The sequence below is a fragment of the Penaeus vannamei genome, chromosome 16, assembly GCF_042767895.1.
Source record: "Penaeus vannamei isolate JL-2024 chromosome 16, ASM4276789v1, whole genome shotgun sequence".
NCBI lineage: Eukaryota > Metazoa > Arthropoda > Malacostraca > Decapoda > Penaeidae > Penaeus > Penaeus vannamei.
In genome coordinates, this window is record NC_091564.1 from 18,355,424 (window position 1) to 18,370,423 (window position 15,000).

The 15,000-nt window shown below is 41.6% G+C and overlaps 1 protein-coding gene across 1 annotated transcript in view; it reads right to left on the minus strand.

Moving 5' to 3' along the window:
• Positions 1-1,094: 1,094 nt before the first annotated feature.
• LOC113803608 (major facilitator superfamily domain-containing protein 6-B) overlaps positions 1,095-15,000 on the minus strand; it is a 22,974-nt gene continuing 9,068 nt past the window's right edge. Inside the window, exons 4-13 of the mRNA XM_070131544.1 lie at positions 14,488-14,642; positions 13,330-13,562; positions 12,628-12,808; positions 12,172-12,188; positions 11,893-12,092; positions 10,816-10,984; positions 9,819-9,982; positions 8,493-8,696; positions 4,694-4,861; positions 1,095-2,756 (exon numbers count right to left, since the gene is read on the minus strand). Coding sequence (XP_069987645.1) covers positions 2,359-2,756; positions 4,694-4,861; positions 8,493-8,696; positions 9,819-9,982; positions 10,816-10,984; positions 11,893-12,092; positions 12,172-12,188; positions 12,628-12,808; positions 13,330-13,562; positions 14,488-14,642 — 1,889 coding nt within the window. The 3' untranslated portion in view covers positions 1,095-2,358. The remainder of the gene's footprint in view (positions 2,757-4,693; positions 4,862-8,492; positions 8,697-9,818; positions 9,983-10,815; positions 10,985-11,892; positions 12,093-12,171; positions 12,189-12,627; positions 12,809-13,329; positions 13,563-14,487; positions 14,643-15,000) is intronic.

A 15,000-nucleotide genomic window follows, 5' to 3' on the forward strand; every position in this document is an offset into this window, starting at 1 on the left:
CATCACATTATTCTTATTATTCCATTATTATTATTATTATTATTATTATTATTATTATTATTATTATTATTATTATTATTATTGTTATTATTATTATTAAAATCATTATTGTTATTATTCTCATTATTACTATTATAATTGTAATTATCATCATCACTATCATCATTACTATCATCATCATTATTATTATCATCATTATTAGTATCACTTTTATTATAATTATTGTCGTTACCATCACAATTATCATCATCATAATCATTACGATTATTATAATTGTTGATGCTGTTGTTATTGTTTTGGATATAATCATTATTATCATTATTGTTATTATTATTGTTGTTGTTGTTGCTGTTGTTGTTATTACTATTATTATCATTATCATTGTTATTATTATTATTATTATTATTACTATTATTATTATTATTATTATCATCATCATCAGCATTATTATTATTTTCATTACTATCGTTATCATTTCATCATTATTAACACTGTTATTGAACCGAGTGCACTACGACAAATGCAGAAAAGGAATGAATGAGAATGAATATCCTCACATTGCAGAAGATCTCTTAAACCGGTTTCGAATACATAGCCGTATTTCTGACGAAGATGTAATCGAGACCGGTTAAATACATCTCTCCGTATCATTTGTACCTTTTTTATATATAACTATTATTATCATTATCATTTATGTTGTTGATGTTATCATTATTATCAATGATATTTTCCTCCTCCTCATTATTATTTTTGTTTTTATCCTTATGATCATTGTCATTATCATCATCATCATCATCATTATCACGATTTTTGTCATCGTTGTTATCATTACTATCATCATCATCATTATCATTATAATTTTATTATTACCATTGTGATTATCACCAATATTACCATTACTACTACTACTACTATAATCATCATTATTATCATTACCATTATTGCTATTCTTTCATTTATCGTTATCATTATTATTAACACCATAGTATCATCATTATCTTAATCACTGAATCAGTTTCAATTCCTTAATCGGCATTTATATAACCAAAGATTTCTTCATTTTCTTGATTTAGGAAGGAAAAAAACTATATTTTTTATTCAATTTTTATTGCAACATTTTGTCATTAGTATTTATTCGCTCCTGTCGAGTTATTTGCGTAAAACTTTCACTCTGTAAATGCTAATTGTTTAACACGGAATGCCATTAGTTTCATAAAAGATAGAATTGCGTAAGATGTCATATGCGTAAAATATTGTCCGTGAAATAATGAACAGATGATACAACAAAGAACAATTATATGCGATAATAATATGAAATTAATTGAAACAGGACATAATTGGTATCTGAATGTAATATGAAAAGATTTTCCTTAAGTACATGAATACTGTACTGGCGTAAATACTGGGCAAAGATAAGTTTAGTAATAAACTCTTAGAATAGTAATAATGCGAAGTAACTTTTGTTATACACACACAGAGACACTCACACGTGCATGCAGGTACTTAGAAGTTATTTCCACTTGAGATCACAGAATATTTAGTGACGTAAAAAATGTAATATGAAATATGTGTCTTTCAGAAAACACGTGCATATCAATGTTTCAGACTGAACATGACATGATTATAAACATCTGACAGATCTACAGTACTAAATACGACGTAATTTCGAGTATTTACTATATGTTACATAATGTGAAGTATCTGACATTCACTGACTGAATATAATTCATTTTTCAAGTATATGACAGGTTCAAAGGCACTTACGTTGAGGCATTTCATATTTCCTTACACAAAAGGAAGACGTGTGAAGTAGGAAATGGTAAGAACTTATAAATCTAAATATATTAGTAAAGCTTGAGTAGAAATGAGCACCTATCGTTTCTTTTATGCAACGAAATGTATATACAATGACCTTAAATAAATGCTAACGGACGCTCCCGTACTAAGCTACTATCATGTATAAGCAAAATCTTTCGATAACTGATTTTCAATACATTACACGTATGACATTTACTGAAGAAAGGAGGATAAAATGAGACGAAGCCGCAACAGACACGGAAATCTTCACGTTTCGAACCAATGGGACTTTCTCCATCGGGCGAAGGAATTACCGGGTTTTGTTGTTGTTGTTGTTGTTGCTGTTGTTGTTGTTGTTGCTGTTGTTGTTGTGTTGTTGATGATGTTGTTATTGTTGTTGATGTTGATTTTGTTGTTGTTTTGCTATTGTTGTTGTTGTTGATGATGATGTTGTTATTGATGTTGTTGCTGCTGCTTTTGTTTTATTGAGGCCGTGCTTCATTTCATCTGTGCGTATACTTTGTTTTTCACAGAACAGAAGTGGGAGAAATAGGAGGACCTTTATGGCACTTTGGTTTCTTTGCCGTTCGGTATCGCCTTCACGCCATTCTCGACAGCCCCGAGCGCCTCCAGGGACAGGCTCTCCTTCGGATCGCCTTTGGCCTCCTTCGGGTCACCCTTGACGTCCTTCAGGTCCCCCTTGACGTCCTTCAGGTCCCCCTTGACCTCCTTCCCGTCCCCCTTGCCCTCCTTCGCGTTCCCTTCTTCGGTTTCCTCGGCCTTCTTCTGCTCCTTCTTCTCTGCTCGCCGCTGGTTCTGGAGCTTTCTGAAGAAGATGTGGTTGACGATGAAGTAGGTGATGCAAGTGACGGCGCACAGGATGCCCATGAGCCTGAAGGTGTTGCGGATGCCCAGGGGACCGATCATGAATCCGCCGAGGAGGCTGCCCAGTCCCCGTCCTGTGGAGAGGGGAAGGTGGGTAGGGGGGGGGGTATTTTCAGGTTGTTGGTGGATTATGATATTTCTAATGCTTACACACACACACTCACACACACACACACACACACATACATACATTTACAGGCCCATACGTTTCACGCTTTTAGTTATCTTTTCCCTGTATCAGTCGCGTCTTCCCCTTCCCACCAAATCATCACATTTCCTTCTTCTCCCCATACAAATCTTCATCTCTTCCTCCTCTTCTTCTGCCCTTCCCTCTCTTACGCTCACATCCCTCCCTACCCCTACCCCAACCCCACCACCCATACTGCGATACCTACACATTCCCGTTTCCATTCTCTCTGCCACCCTTTCTCGCTCTTTCTCTCTCTTCCTCTCTCCTTACGCCCTTTTACGCTGTTCGTCTCTCTCTCTGTCTCTCTCTCTCTCTCTCTCTCTCTCTCTCTCTCTCTCTCTCTCTCTCTACCTCTCTCTCTCTCTCTCTCTCTCTCTCTCTCTCTCTCTCTCTCTACTACCTCTCACTCTCACTCTCTACCTCTCTCTCTACCGTTCTCTCTACCTCTCCTCCTCCTCTCTTTCTGTCTCTTACTCACTCTTCCTCTCTCCTACCTTTTTTCGCTCTTTCTCTCTCTTCTTCTCCTTCTCTCTTTTTCTCTCTCTTCGACTCCTTCTCTCTCTCTCTCTCTCTCTCTCTCTCTCTCTCTCTCTCTCTCTCTCTCTCTCTCGCTCTCTCGCTCTTTCGCTCTCTCGCTCTCTCTCGTCTCTCTCTCGCTCTCTTCGCTCTCTCGCTCTCTCGCTCTCCTCTGCTCTCTCAGCTCTCTCGCTCTCTCGCTCTCTCGCTCTCTCTCCGCTCTTCCCTCCCTCCCTCCCTCCCTCCCCTCCCTCACCTCCCTCCCTCCCTCTCCTCCCTCCCTCCCCTCCCTCCCTCCCTCTCTCTCTCTCTCTCTCTCTCTCTCTCTCTCTCTCTCTCTCTCTCTCTCTCTCTCTCTCTCTCTCTCTCTCTCTCTCTCTCTGCTCTCTCACTCTCTCTCTTTCTCTCCCTCCCCCCTCCCCCCCCCTCTCTCTCTCTCTCTCTCTCTCTCTCTCTCTCTCTCTCTCTCTATATATATATATATATATATATATATATATATATATATATATATATACCTCTCTCTAGCTCTCTCTTCCTCTCCTTCTCTCTTTCTGTCTCTTACTCCCTCTTCCTCTCTCCTACCTTTTTTCGCTCTTTCTCTCTCTCTCTTCCTCTCCTTCTCTCTCTTTTCTCTCTCTTCCACTCCTTCCTCTCTCTCCCTCTCTCTTCCTCTCTTCTTCTCTCTCTCCTCTCTCTCTCTTTCTCTTTCTTCCTCTCTTACTCTCTCTTCCCTCTCTTTCTCTCCCTCCCTCTTTCTGTCTCTTCCTCTCTCCTTCCTTCTCCCTCCTTCTATTTTCTCTCTTTTTCTCTCTTCCCCTGTCTTTCTCTCTCCTTTTACCCCCCACCTTCTCTCCTTCTCTCTCTCCTCTCTCTCTCTCTTTTTTTCTCTCTCTCAGCCTCTCTTTCTCTTCTCTCCCTCTCTCTTTCTCTCTCTTCCTCTCTCCCCTTTCTCCTTCTCTCTCTTCCTCTATCTTTCTCTCTCCTCTCCCTCCCTCTCTCCTTCTTCTCTCCCCTCCCTCTCTCCTTCTCTCTCCTCCCTCTCTCCTTCTCTCCCTCCCTCTCTCCTCTCTCTTCCTCTCTCCTTCTCTCTCTTCCACTCTCCTTCTGTCTCTTCCTCTCTCCTTCTGTCTCTTCCTCTCTCCTTCTCTCCCTCCCTCTCTCTTCCTCTCTCCTTCTCTCCCTCCCTCTCTCTTCCTCTCTCCTTCTCTCCCTCCCTCTCTCTTCCTCTCTCCTTCTCTCCCTCCCTCTCTCTCTCTCCTTCTCTCTCCTTCTCTCTCTTTCTCTCTCTTCCACTCTACGTACCGACGCCGTAGTGAATCCCGCCGTAGAGTCCCTGCAGCGTGGCGAGCGTGGACGGCGTCGCCAGCTCGCTCGCGTAGGACACAGCGGCGGCGCCCATGAGGGAGACGGTGAAACATTCCAGGACTTCGAAGGGCATGCACCACCACGGGTTCTGGATGAAGGAGTAGCCTGCGGGAGGAGAGGGAGTTAGGATTTTGTTGTTGTTGTATTTTTTTTTCTTTATTTTTTTAGGATTTTTATTTTTATTTTTATTTTATTTTATTTTATTATTATTTTTTTTTTAGGGGGAAGGGGTCTCGGTCTGTTTTTTTTTCTTCGGTGTTTGTATGTTTGTGTGTCTGTGAATCTGTCTGTTTGTATGTCTGTTTCTTGGTTTCTCTCTCTCTATCTATCTCTCTATCTATCTGATAAAAGTGAAATTTCTATGAAACGCTTTTTTTATATCAAATTTATCTCGTATCTGACTACGTAATCAATCTGTAATGTTTACCTAATAGCAATAATACTGTGTTTTTTATATAAACGTTTTTCCTAAAAAAAAAAAAATGACCACGCTAACTTCATATACCTTAAATAAAGAAAAATGAATAAGGAAAGCAAATAACAAACAAATACAATAAATAAGTACACTTTGAAGGACATTGAAACCAACTAAAAGAAAATAAAAATATTCAAAACAAAGCCGGTCATCGACATTATTTGCGCATCAAGATCGTCATTTTTTTTTTTTTTTTTTTTTGCACTTTTTTCGCGCGGCTGAACAGAGACACTTTATCACGCTTTTTATCTTCGCTTGAGGAAATCTAAACTGCAATCTTTTAACCGCTTGGTCAGTCAGATTACATATCTTCAGAATAAATACTTCCGGTGGTTTTAAGATTCTGGGTTAGTCGGTGAACTTTAAATTTTGAAAAGCAATATGATTTATTGATGAATTTACAGAAGCAAACACCTCAAGATCATTATGGTAATGCGTTATGAAATAATAAAATAATAAGAACAGTAATAATGATAATAATGATAATAGCAACATTACACAATACCCACAAGGCACAACCTAGATTTATTGAGGAAAGTGAGACAACAGTTTCGGAATCGTCCTCGATTCCATCTTCGTGTCTGAGGAGGCAATTCAGTTCAGTTCAGTTAGATTTGCGGTCATGCTTCGCCCGGGCCTTTTCTCTGGAGTGGCCCGGCCTGTGTTAACTATTTCTAGTTAACTCAGATGTTTTCTTTGGACTGCATGCTTATCGCGGTAGCTGGATTGCAAGCAAGCGATCCAGCTGCCACGGGGTAAGCATGTTGCACACCCTTTTTACCAGCCCGGCGGCTGTGGTGGGTGGTCCCTGCCTCAGAAATTGTATGTACACAATTCTGCAAGTAATGTAACAGGGTGGCGTTAGGCTCGCCGCAGTGTTTGCATAACCTGACAGTCTCATTGTCAATAACTTGCCAAGCGCATTGGTAACCTAGTCTTAGTCTGAATAGCATGACTTCGGTACCTCCTTTTGTGTTTGGAGGAAGGGCCAGTGGCTCATAGCCTGAAGCATCTGAGTACCACTTGGCAGCGAGCGATTTTGTGATGTTTTCTCTATGTGCTCCCCGGAGGACCGCACACGCTGCAGCTTTGGTATCTTGGCTTAGTCCCCTTCGGTTGGGTTTAACGATCATGGAGGCCGTTTTCGGCTAGTTTATCAGCAAGCTCGTTCCCTTGTATGCCTATGTGGCTTGGGACCCAGTTTATGATGATTCTTCTACCTTGACTAAGGATTCTTCGGGCTATGTTTAGCACTGTTGTCAAGAGGTAGATGTTATCTGGGGGCATGCTATGCTGTAAGCTCTCAATAGTTGCTCTTGAATCTGTATGAATGACAACGTGTCCTCCCCTCAGGGACGCGTGTGTCAGTGCTTCCATGATCGCAACCGTTTCAGCCTGAAGCGTTGAGGCATTGCCAGTGACCCTAATGGATGCTGTGGTATCCTTTGTTGCAAAGCCGGCGCCTGCAGCATGGTTTATTGGATCCACAGATCCGTCCGTGTAGTATGTTATACTACCCGACGGAGTTATTTGATCAATGACCCTTTGTGCTTGTGCCTTTAGGCTAGGCATGGAATATTGATATTTTCTCATTGTGAGATTTAGAATTGAGAATTCGATTACTTCGTTTGCCCACGGCGGGGGTTCTTTGTACTCAGGGTGAGGGGAGTCCATACCCTTGGCAAGCAATGAATCTTTTAACTGAAAGCGTATAAAAACTCTGGCTGTATGTGTGAGCCAGGAATTGTCCGCAAACAACTGGTAATCTTGTTGTAGGCGTCTGAGAACTCTTTGTCTTAGATAGGAGTTTCTGGGTGCCTGCAGGACCTTGGAAAGGAACTGTGCTGCCATTAGATCAATTCTAGTGTCCATGAACGGTAAATCAGCTTCCATGAGGAGGTTGATGACCTTTGTCCACTTAGGTGCAACTAGAATTATCCTGGCTGCTTCGTTTTGTATTGTTTCCAGTTTTTCTTTTAATGTTGTACTGGAAGCAATGTGGGCGACAGATGCATAGTCAATAATAGGACAGACAGCATGTACATAGAATGATCTTAGTACTTTGTGTCCTGCTCATATGTGTCTCCCTGTCATGACTGACAGTCTTTCCTTGGTTCTGTCAAGCAGGTATTGGATCTCCTTTTTGAAAGTGAGTGTGTGTCCTATCCATACACCAAGGTATAGATAGTCCTTCACCCATTCCAGATCCATACCCTGAGGAGGCAAGGATAAGGATAAGTCCGATATGCGAAGCTGAGCTACGCCCGGGCTATGGGGGAGCCCGGCCTGTGCCGACTAATGTCAACTCGATCAACGTGTGTCAGCAAGTGCTGACGCGACAGAGCTTAGTCCTTACCCACCATGGTGCCCAGCCACAGCAGTAACCTCCGAGCGACAATTGCAACTTCTCGCGCCTGGGCGGGGCGCGAACCGCCGACCCCTCGGATGAGAGGCCGACACGTTACCAGTGTACTAGCCTGGAGGCTAAGAGGCAAGGGAGAGTAAGCGGTATAAGAGGGGAAGGAGGAGAAGCACTCGGGAAACACGGGGCAGGTGAGGACAGGAAAACGGAAGTGAAGGGAGGTCAGGTCAGGTCGAAGGATCAGGCGGTCTATGTGACGGGTGGCCGGCGTAAGGGAGGAGACGGAGGATGTGGTAAGCGAGAGGCTGTCGGCAGGAGAAAAAACGCTGTTCACCTGTCCTCACCTGCCCCGTGTTTCCCGAGTGCTTTTCCTCATTTCCCTCTTATACCGCTTACTCTCCCTCTTCAGACCCGAAGATGGAATCGAGGACGATTCCGAAACTGTTGTCTCACTTTCCTCAATAAATCTAGGTTGTGCATTGTGGGTTTTTCTACCATATTAATATTATAATAATAATAATAACACTATTAAAGATGATGATAATAATAATAATAATGATAGGGATAGTAATGATAATAACAACACTAATAATTATAATAATAATGATACCTACAACAACAACGACAAAACAATAATGATAAAGATAACAGTAATAATAATGATAATGTCAGTGTCAAATTTCATCATCATCATCATTATCAAAATCATAATGATAATAATGATAATACGAATAACAGACAAGTAAACCTGTGAACAATAACCAACAAAACGACAGAAAAAGAATATAAAAAAAAACAACCGAATAAATGAACAGAAAACAAGAACAAAATCAACAGTACCCCCCCTCCCGCCCCTCGCCTGCTATCCCCCCCCCCAACCCCCAACCCCCGCCACCTACCGAACATCCTTATGACGTAGAAGGCGTAACCCAGAATGATGGTGTTGGCGTGACCTAGCTTGCCCATGATCCAGCCGGAAGCGATGAGGGTTGGGACGCCCGCAATGCTGCCCACGGTCACGGTGATGCCCATCAGGAACTTCTTGGCGCCGAGGTCCTGCAGCAGCCAGAAGAGGAACGTGTCCAGGAGACCGAAGCAGGTGCCTGTGGGGGAGGAGGGGGAGGGGGGGTAAGAGGGGGGGTTCGAGTCGGTGATTTTTTTTTTTTTTTTTTTTTTTTTTTTTAACCGTGACGGGTTATGTAATGCTTTGTGTTGTGGGAATTTACAGTGTTATTCTTAGTGGCTACTTTTCTCGTTATTTTTCTTTTGTGTAAGATTGTTTGTGTGTATATAATATATGATAGATTGATTATCCCTCATTTGTAGTTATAAATTCATCTGTCCTCTTCTGTAAACAAATATTTTTTTTTTTTATCCTATATTGCATATAAAACATCGTGTGGCCTACCTATCATCACCAAAATCTAGGCATTTAGTTCCCAGCTCAGGGGTAACCCACACGTCTAATTATATCATAATCCGTCAAACATTTTAAGAAACCACCTCCAAATCTATAGTAATTGGCGTTATCATAATCTACCTGAAAATTTACTCGAGAAAATCTTGATTGGCTACAGGTAAGTCACCCATTATATTCATCAGGATTTGTCTGTAATTAATCAATATTATTCGTCTATCTCATGGAGTCTGATCAACTTTACGGCCAACCTACCCATGAATTTTTATCTCGATTCGTCAGTATATTTTTCCTGTAAATCCTAGTGACATTTTATCGTTAACCATCAAAGAAATGATGATGATGATGATAATAATAACAATAACGACAATGATAATAATAATAATGATGACAATGATAATAATAATAATGATAAAAATTATAATCATAATAATAATGACAATGATAATAATAATAATGATAACAATGATAATGATAATAATGATAATGATAAAAAAAATAATAATAATGACAATGATAATAATAATAATGATGACAATGATAATAATAATAATGATGACAATGAGGATAATAATGATGACAATGATAATGATAATGACACTACAGCTATTACTACTATTACTACTACTACTACTACTACTACTACTACTAATAATAATAATGATGATGATAATGATAATAATAATAATAATGATAATGATAATGATGATAATAATAATAATGATAATAATAATAATAATGATAATAATAACAATGACAACACCGATGATAATAAACAGATAAAGGGCCTTCAACACCGTCTTCCTACCTGAGATCATCATGACGAAAAGGAAAGTGAGAATCTCGGGTTTTCTGATGAGCGTCTTGAAGTCACTGAACACCTGGTTGGAAGGCTGCCGGAAGTCGAGGCTCAAGAAGATGATGACGACGGCGGCGATGATCTTGAGGCCGCAGTAGAGGTAGAAAGCGGGCCTTGAGGAGGACATGTGGAGGGCGAGGTTTTAGAGGGATGTTCAGATTATTTTTTTATGGGTATGTGTATGTGGGTTCACAAATTAGCTTTATTCTTTAGTTTTATGTGTATATGCTGGTATGTGGGTTTTAGAGTGATGTTCACAAATTAGCTTTGTTCTTTAGTTTTATGTGTAAATAATGGTATGTGGATTTTATTGTGATGTTCAGAGATTGGTTGGATGTTTTAACTAGTTGGTTTTATGTGTCTATGTTGATATATCGGTTCTATTGTGATGTTCTGAGATTGGTCCGATTTTTTAAAACTATTTGGTTTCATGTGCACATGTTGGTATGTAAGTTTTATTGTGATGTTCAGAGATTGGTTGGATATTTTTAACAAGGCTTAAGTGTTTATGTTGGTATATGGGTTTTATTATGATGTTCAAAGACTGTTCAGATTTTTTTTTTTTTTTAAGTAGTATAAGTGTACAGATGAGGAGTTTGGGGATTTGAAGTACAAAAACGTGAGATTATCTATCTTGAATCAATAGTAGTCGAAGAAAGCGAAATAACACACTTTTATCATACGCACTCATAAATCTGTCTACTCCCTCCTACAGCTCTAGACCTGCCAACAGCATCTTCATCCCTCAGCATATCTGTCGATCTATCCCAGTAATTAAATCTAATACCCAGATCTTACCAACGACATACACACCCACCCACATACCCTATCACATCAACCTCCCCAAATTATACATCCACATCTCACCGCAAACTCCGCCCTCAACCAAGACTACCTCATCCCCGACACGCCCCCTCCCCCACCCCCCGTAGCCCCGCCCACCCACCTGTAGTCCTGGCTCCCGTACATCTCCGAGAAGACGTCGATAAGGACACCAGACAGGGGGGTGATCACGATAGCCCCGATGTTCCCGTAGAGGCGCTGGAGGCCGTAGTCGCCCTTGTGTTCCTTCAGCACCGCCATCGTCGCGCCGTCGAACAGGGTGAAGCTCGTAGCTGTTGGGGGTAGGGGGGAAGGGGAGTAGGGGGAAAGGAGGAGGGGAAAGGGGAAAGGGAGTAGAGGGAAGGGGGAAGGGAGGAGGGTGAGAAGGGAGAAGGGGAAGGGGGATGGGAGGGGAGGGGGAAAGGGAGAAGGGGAAAGGGAGAAGGGGGAAGAGGGAATGGAGGAGGGGTGAGGAGAACGGAGAAAGGGGAAGGGGGAAGAGGGTAGAGGGGAAGGAGGGAAAGAGCAGGGTGGGGGTAGGGGGAAGGGAGGAGGGGGAAGGGAGGAGCGGGATGGGGGTAGGGAGAAGGGGAAGAGGAAGGGGAAAGGGGGAATGGGAAGAAAATGGGGAAGATATTGAGTGGATTAATTAATGGAAGAGTAAGTTGTGTGTGTGTGTGTGTGTGTGTGGGATCGAATGAACAAGTAGTAGGTGCATGTATTGATGAATGAGTAAGTATACATGTATATAGCTGAACGCGTTAAGAGGCTATTGCATGGAAGATAGAAATACCGTTGTATGAGTAAGAAAAAAGACTATAAAAACATATCTACTGCGTGAACAAATTAGAAAAATAAAGAAATACTACTGCATGGACAAAAACTAGCATAAACAAAACCAAAAAGAAATATTTTAAAAAGAGAGGCAAAAGGGTGAGTGAATATTCCCAAACCTCTTTATACCTAGAATGAAAGGTAGACGTATAAATAAAACAATTTAGAGCAATAGATTTGAGACCAATCTGAACCTGACCCTCAAAGACGCTTCGAGTCCCAGGTATCCAGATCCAGTGCTAGACAGACACCAGACACATATTTTATTTATTTATTCATTTATTCTTTAATTTACTTTTTTTTTTTTTTATCCCATCTAAAACCGAGCGTCCTCACATCCTCCAGAGGGACGTCACAAGGTCCTCACCCAGGGTCAGCCCGTTGAGCACCCGCACCAGCAGGTAGCACCAGAAAGTCACCATGGGCTTCAGCACCTCCGTGGTCTTGTCGTTGGAGCAGAGGTCGACCCGCCGCACCTCCGCCGCGCACCGGAGACGGCAGTCGTTGGAGGCGGAGGTCGTGGAGGAGGCGACGTCGTACGCGGATTTGGTGTCGGTGTCAGAGTTGCTGTAAGAGAGAGAAGAGGAAGAGAAGGAAGAGCCGAGAGAGAAGAGAGAGCGAGAGAGAAGAAGGAAGGGAGCAGAGCGAGGAGAGAGGGATCCCCTGGTGGGTGGGGTGGGGGGGGGTTAGGGTGTGGTTTAATTGCTGGAAGTCTTTTATCTTTTGTCTAAACGTGGGACTTGTCTTCCTCTCTTTTTCATCTTTATGTTGGACTTTTTTTTTTTTTCTTTTAGTTTTCACTTAGGACATTTTTTTAAAATTCATATTCCTATAACGACTTTTTTCACTTATTTCTATTTTCATGAGAACTTTTTGCCTTTATTTTCTTTGGGAGAAAAATATTGATATTACAGGCTCCACGTGTTGAAACGGAGCCCTCAGAATGTCAAACATTGAGATCAGTTTAGAAGCTATTAATCTATCTATCATCTATTTCATCCCATTTTTTCTATCCTCATTCTCCAAAACAAACACAAAATAAAGAACAAAAACAACAGCCAAATTCACAGCTTCGGCCTCACGGAAGCCACGCCGACCTCACCTGCTCGACGGGGCCAGGGCAGGTCCAGTCCAGGGGCTCAAGGGCACTGGCGTTGGCATCCCCCCGTGGCACCCTCGCCGCGAGCACAGGGGACACTCCGGGGGGCAGGGAGATCTCGCAGTTGGTCTCGAGGCCGCCCGGGCAAGGGGTCGTCACCAGGTGGAGTTCGGAGTCCGTGAGGCTGGATTTTGCGTGGATTTGGTATTTATTTTAGTGGAGAGGGTTTGAGGGATAGATATAATGGAGGGGAATGGGAGAGAGAGGGGGGACAGAGAGAGAGAGAGAGAGAGAGAGAGAGAGAGAGAGAGAGAGAGAGAGAGAGAGAGAAGAGAAGAAGAGAGAGAGAGAAGAGAAGAGAGAGAGAGAGAGAGAGAGAGAGAGAGAAAGAGGCAAATAGATAGATAGATAGAACTTATTGGAATAACTAGAATTCAATTTATCACTGGTGTAAGCCTGTGATTTGAACTTATCGATATCAAGGTCGACATTATTCTTGCAATTTTAGTGACGAATTATAAACAAAAAATATGTTATTGTGATAATAATATAATAACCATAATAATTAATAATAGTACTATTTTTTAATAATGATAATTAGATCAATGAAAAGAAATAGACAAAGAACTGAGAATAAACAACAACAACAACAACAAAAACAACAACAACAACAACAACAACAACAACAACAGCAACATGACCCACCCATCAGACCGGCAAGGCTCGCAGCTCGTCACGTTGAACAAGACGATGTCGAGATCGGCCAAGAAATCACACTGGAAGGGCTCCTGTAGCGCGAGCCTCGAGCCCTCACTCCCGCCGCAGGTCACCGTGTAGGGAAGGACCTCCGGAAGGGCGTGGTGGATGCGGGCGGCGGGGACGGCGGAGAACACAAGAGCCGCCCCTCCGCTCGCCGCCATTGTGAAGCTGAGGAACACCTGAGGGAGAGAGAGAGAAGGATTTATGGAGGGGATGGGGAGAAAGTGCGATTAATATGAGGTGAATGCAGCAATAGAATGGGACAAAAGAGAGAGACAAAAAGGAAAGACGTGGACAGACAGATAAACAGTAAATAAGTGGAATGAAAAGGGTAAATAAAGATGAAGAGAGTAATTTCAATAAAAACGCAAATGCAGATAAAAAAGTAAGCGTGTACAAAACGTAAACATCATTAGAAAATGTAATTATAAAGAAAAAAATAAACACAATTGAAAGGAATGTGTAGAGATGAAGAAAAATATCAATAAAAGGAAGATAAAAGATATAAGTCGATGCAAAAGAAAATGCTGATCAAAGATAAACATCTATAAAAAAAATTCGGAATTTCCAACGAAACTGTAGATTTTTGTTGTTGTTGCTGAGATAAATAATTATTTCTACTTCCCAATATGGCAAGTGTCCACAAAAGGGCGGAGCGTCGACAATTCATGCAAGAAAAAAGAATCAGGAACCAATAATAAAAAACACATTATGCCTTGGCGACAGCATTAACGAAAGCCTTCATTTCACATCACGAAAAAGCTTTATTGCAATTGACCGCTAAGCTTTCTCTCCTTATTTAGGTTTGTTGATTTTGCAATGCTAAGCTCTCTACACAGAAGAGAAAGGTTTAGTAGGAATTATTTTTTATCAGGATTAAGTAAATAAGTGGAAATGATAATAATGAAATAATGATAATAATAATAGTGATAATAATGACAATGATGATAATAACAACAATAATAATAACTATTATTCTCATTTCTATCATTATTATTACCATCATAATGATAACAATAATAACAACTACAACAGCAAAAAAAATATAATAACAACAACAGAATAATAAGACCAAAGCCAACAACGACATCAAAAAATCCTTACCTTAAAATTGCCAATCTTATCCGCAATCATGCCTGTCAATGGCGGGCCGATGATGGCGATGACGGGCGTGAAGGCGTAGACAATGCCCAGTTCCTTCTCCGTGATGCCGAGGGACCGCGCTTGCAGGGTGAGGAAGGGGAACATGGCCATGGACGCTAAATGGGGAGACAGAGAGAGAGAGATGAGGATAATGGGGATAATGGGAAGGGGTGCGAATGGGTTGAATATAGGTGAATGGAATGGGAGGTGAGAATATTGGTGTAGATGGAAGGGAGAGAGAGGGAGGGAGGGAGAGAGAGAGAGAGAGAGAGAGAGAGAGAGAGAGAGAGAGAGAGAGAGAGAGAGAGAGAGAGAGAGAGGGAGAGAGAGAGAGAGATGAGGATTATGGGGATAAGGTGAAGGGGTGCTAATGGGTTAAATATAGGTGAATGGAATGGAGAGGTGAGAATATTGGTGTGGATGGAAGAGGGAGACAGGGAGGGAGGGAGGGAGAGAGAGAGAGAGAGAGAGAGA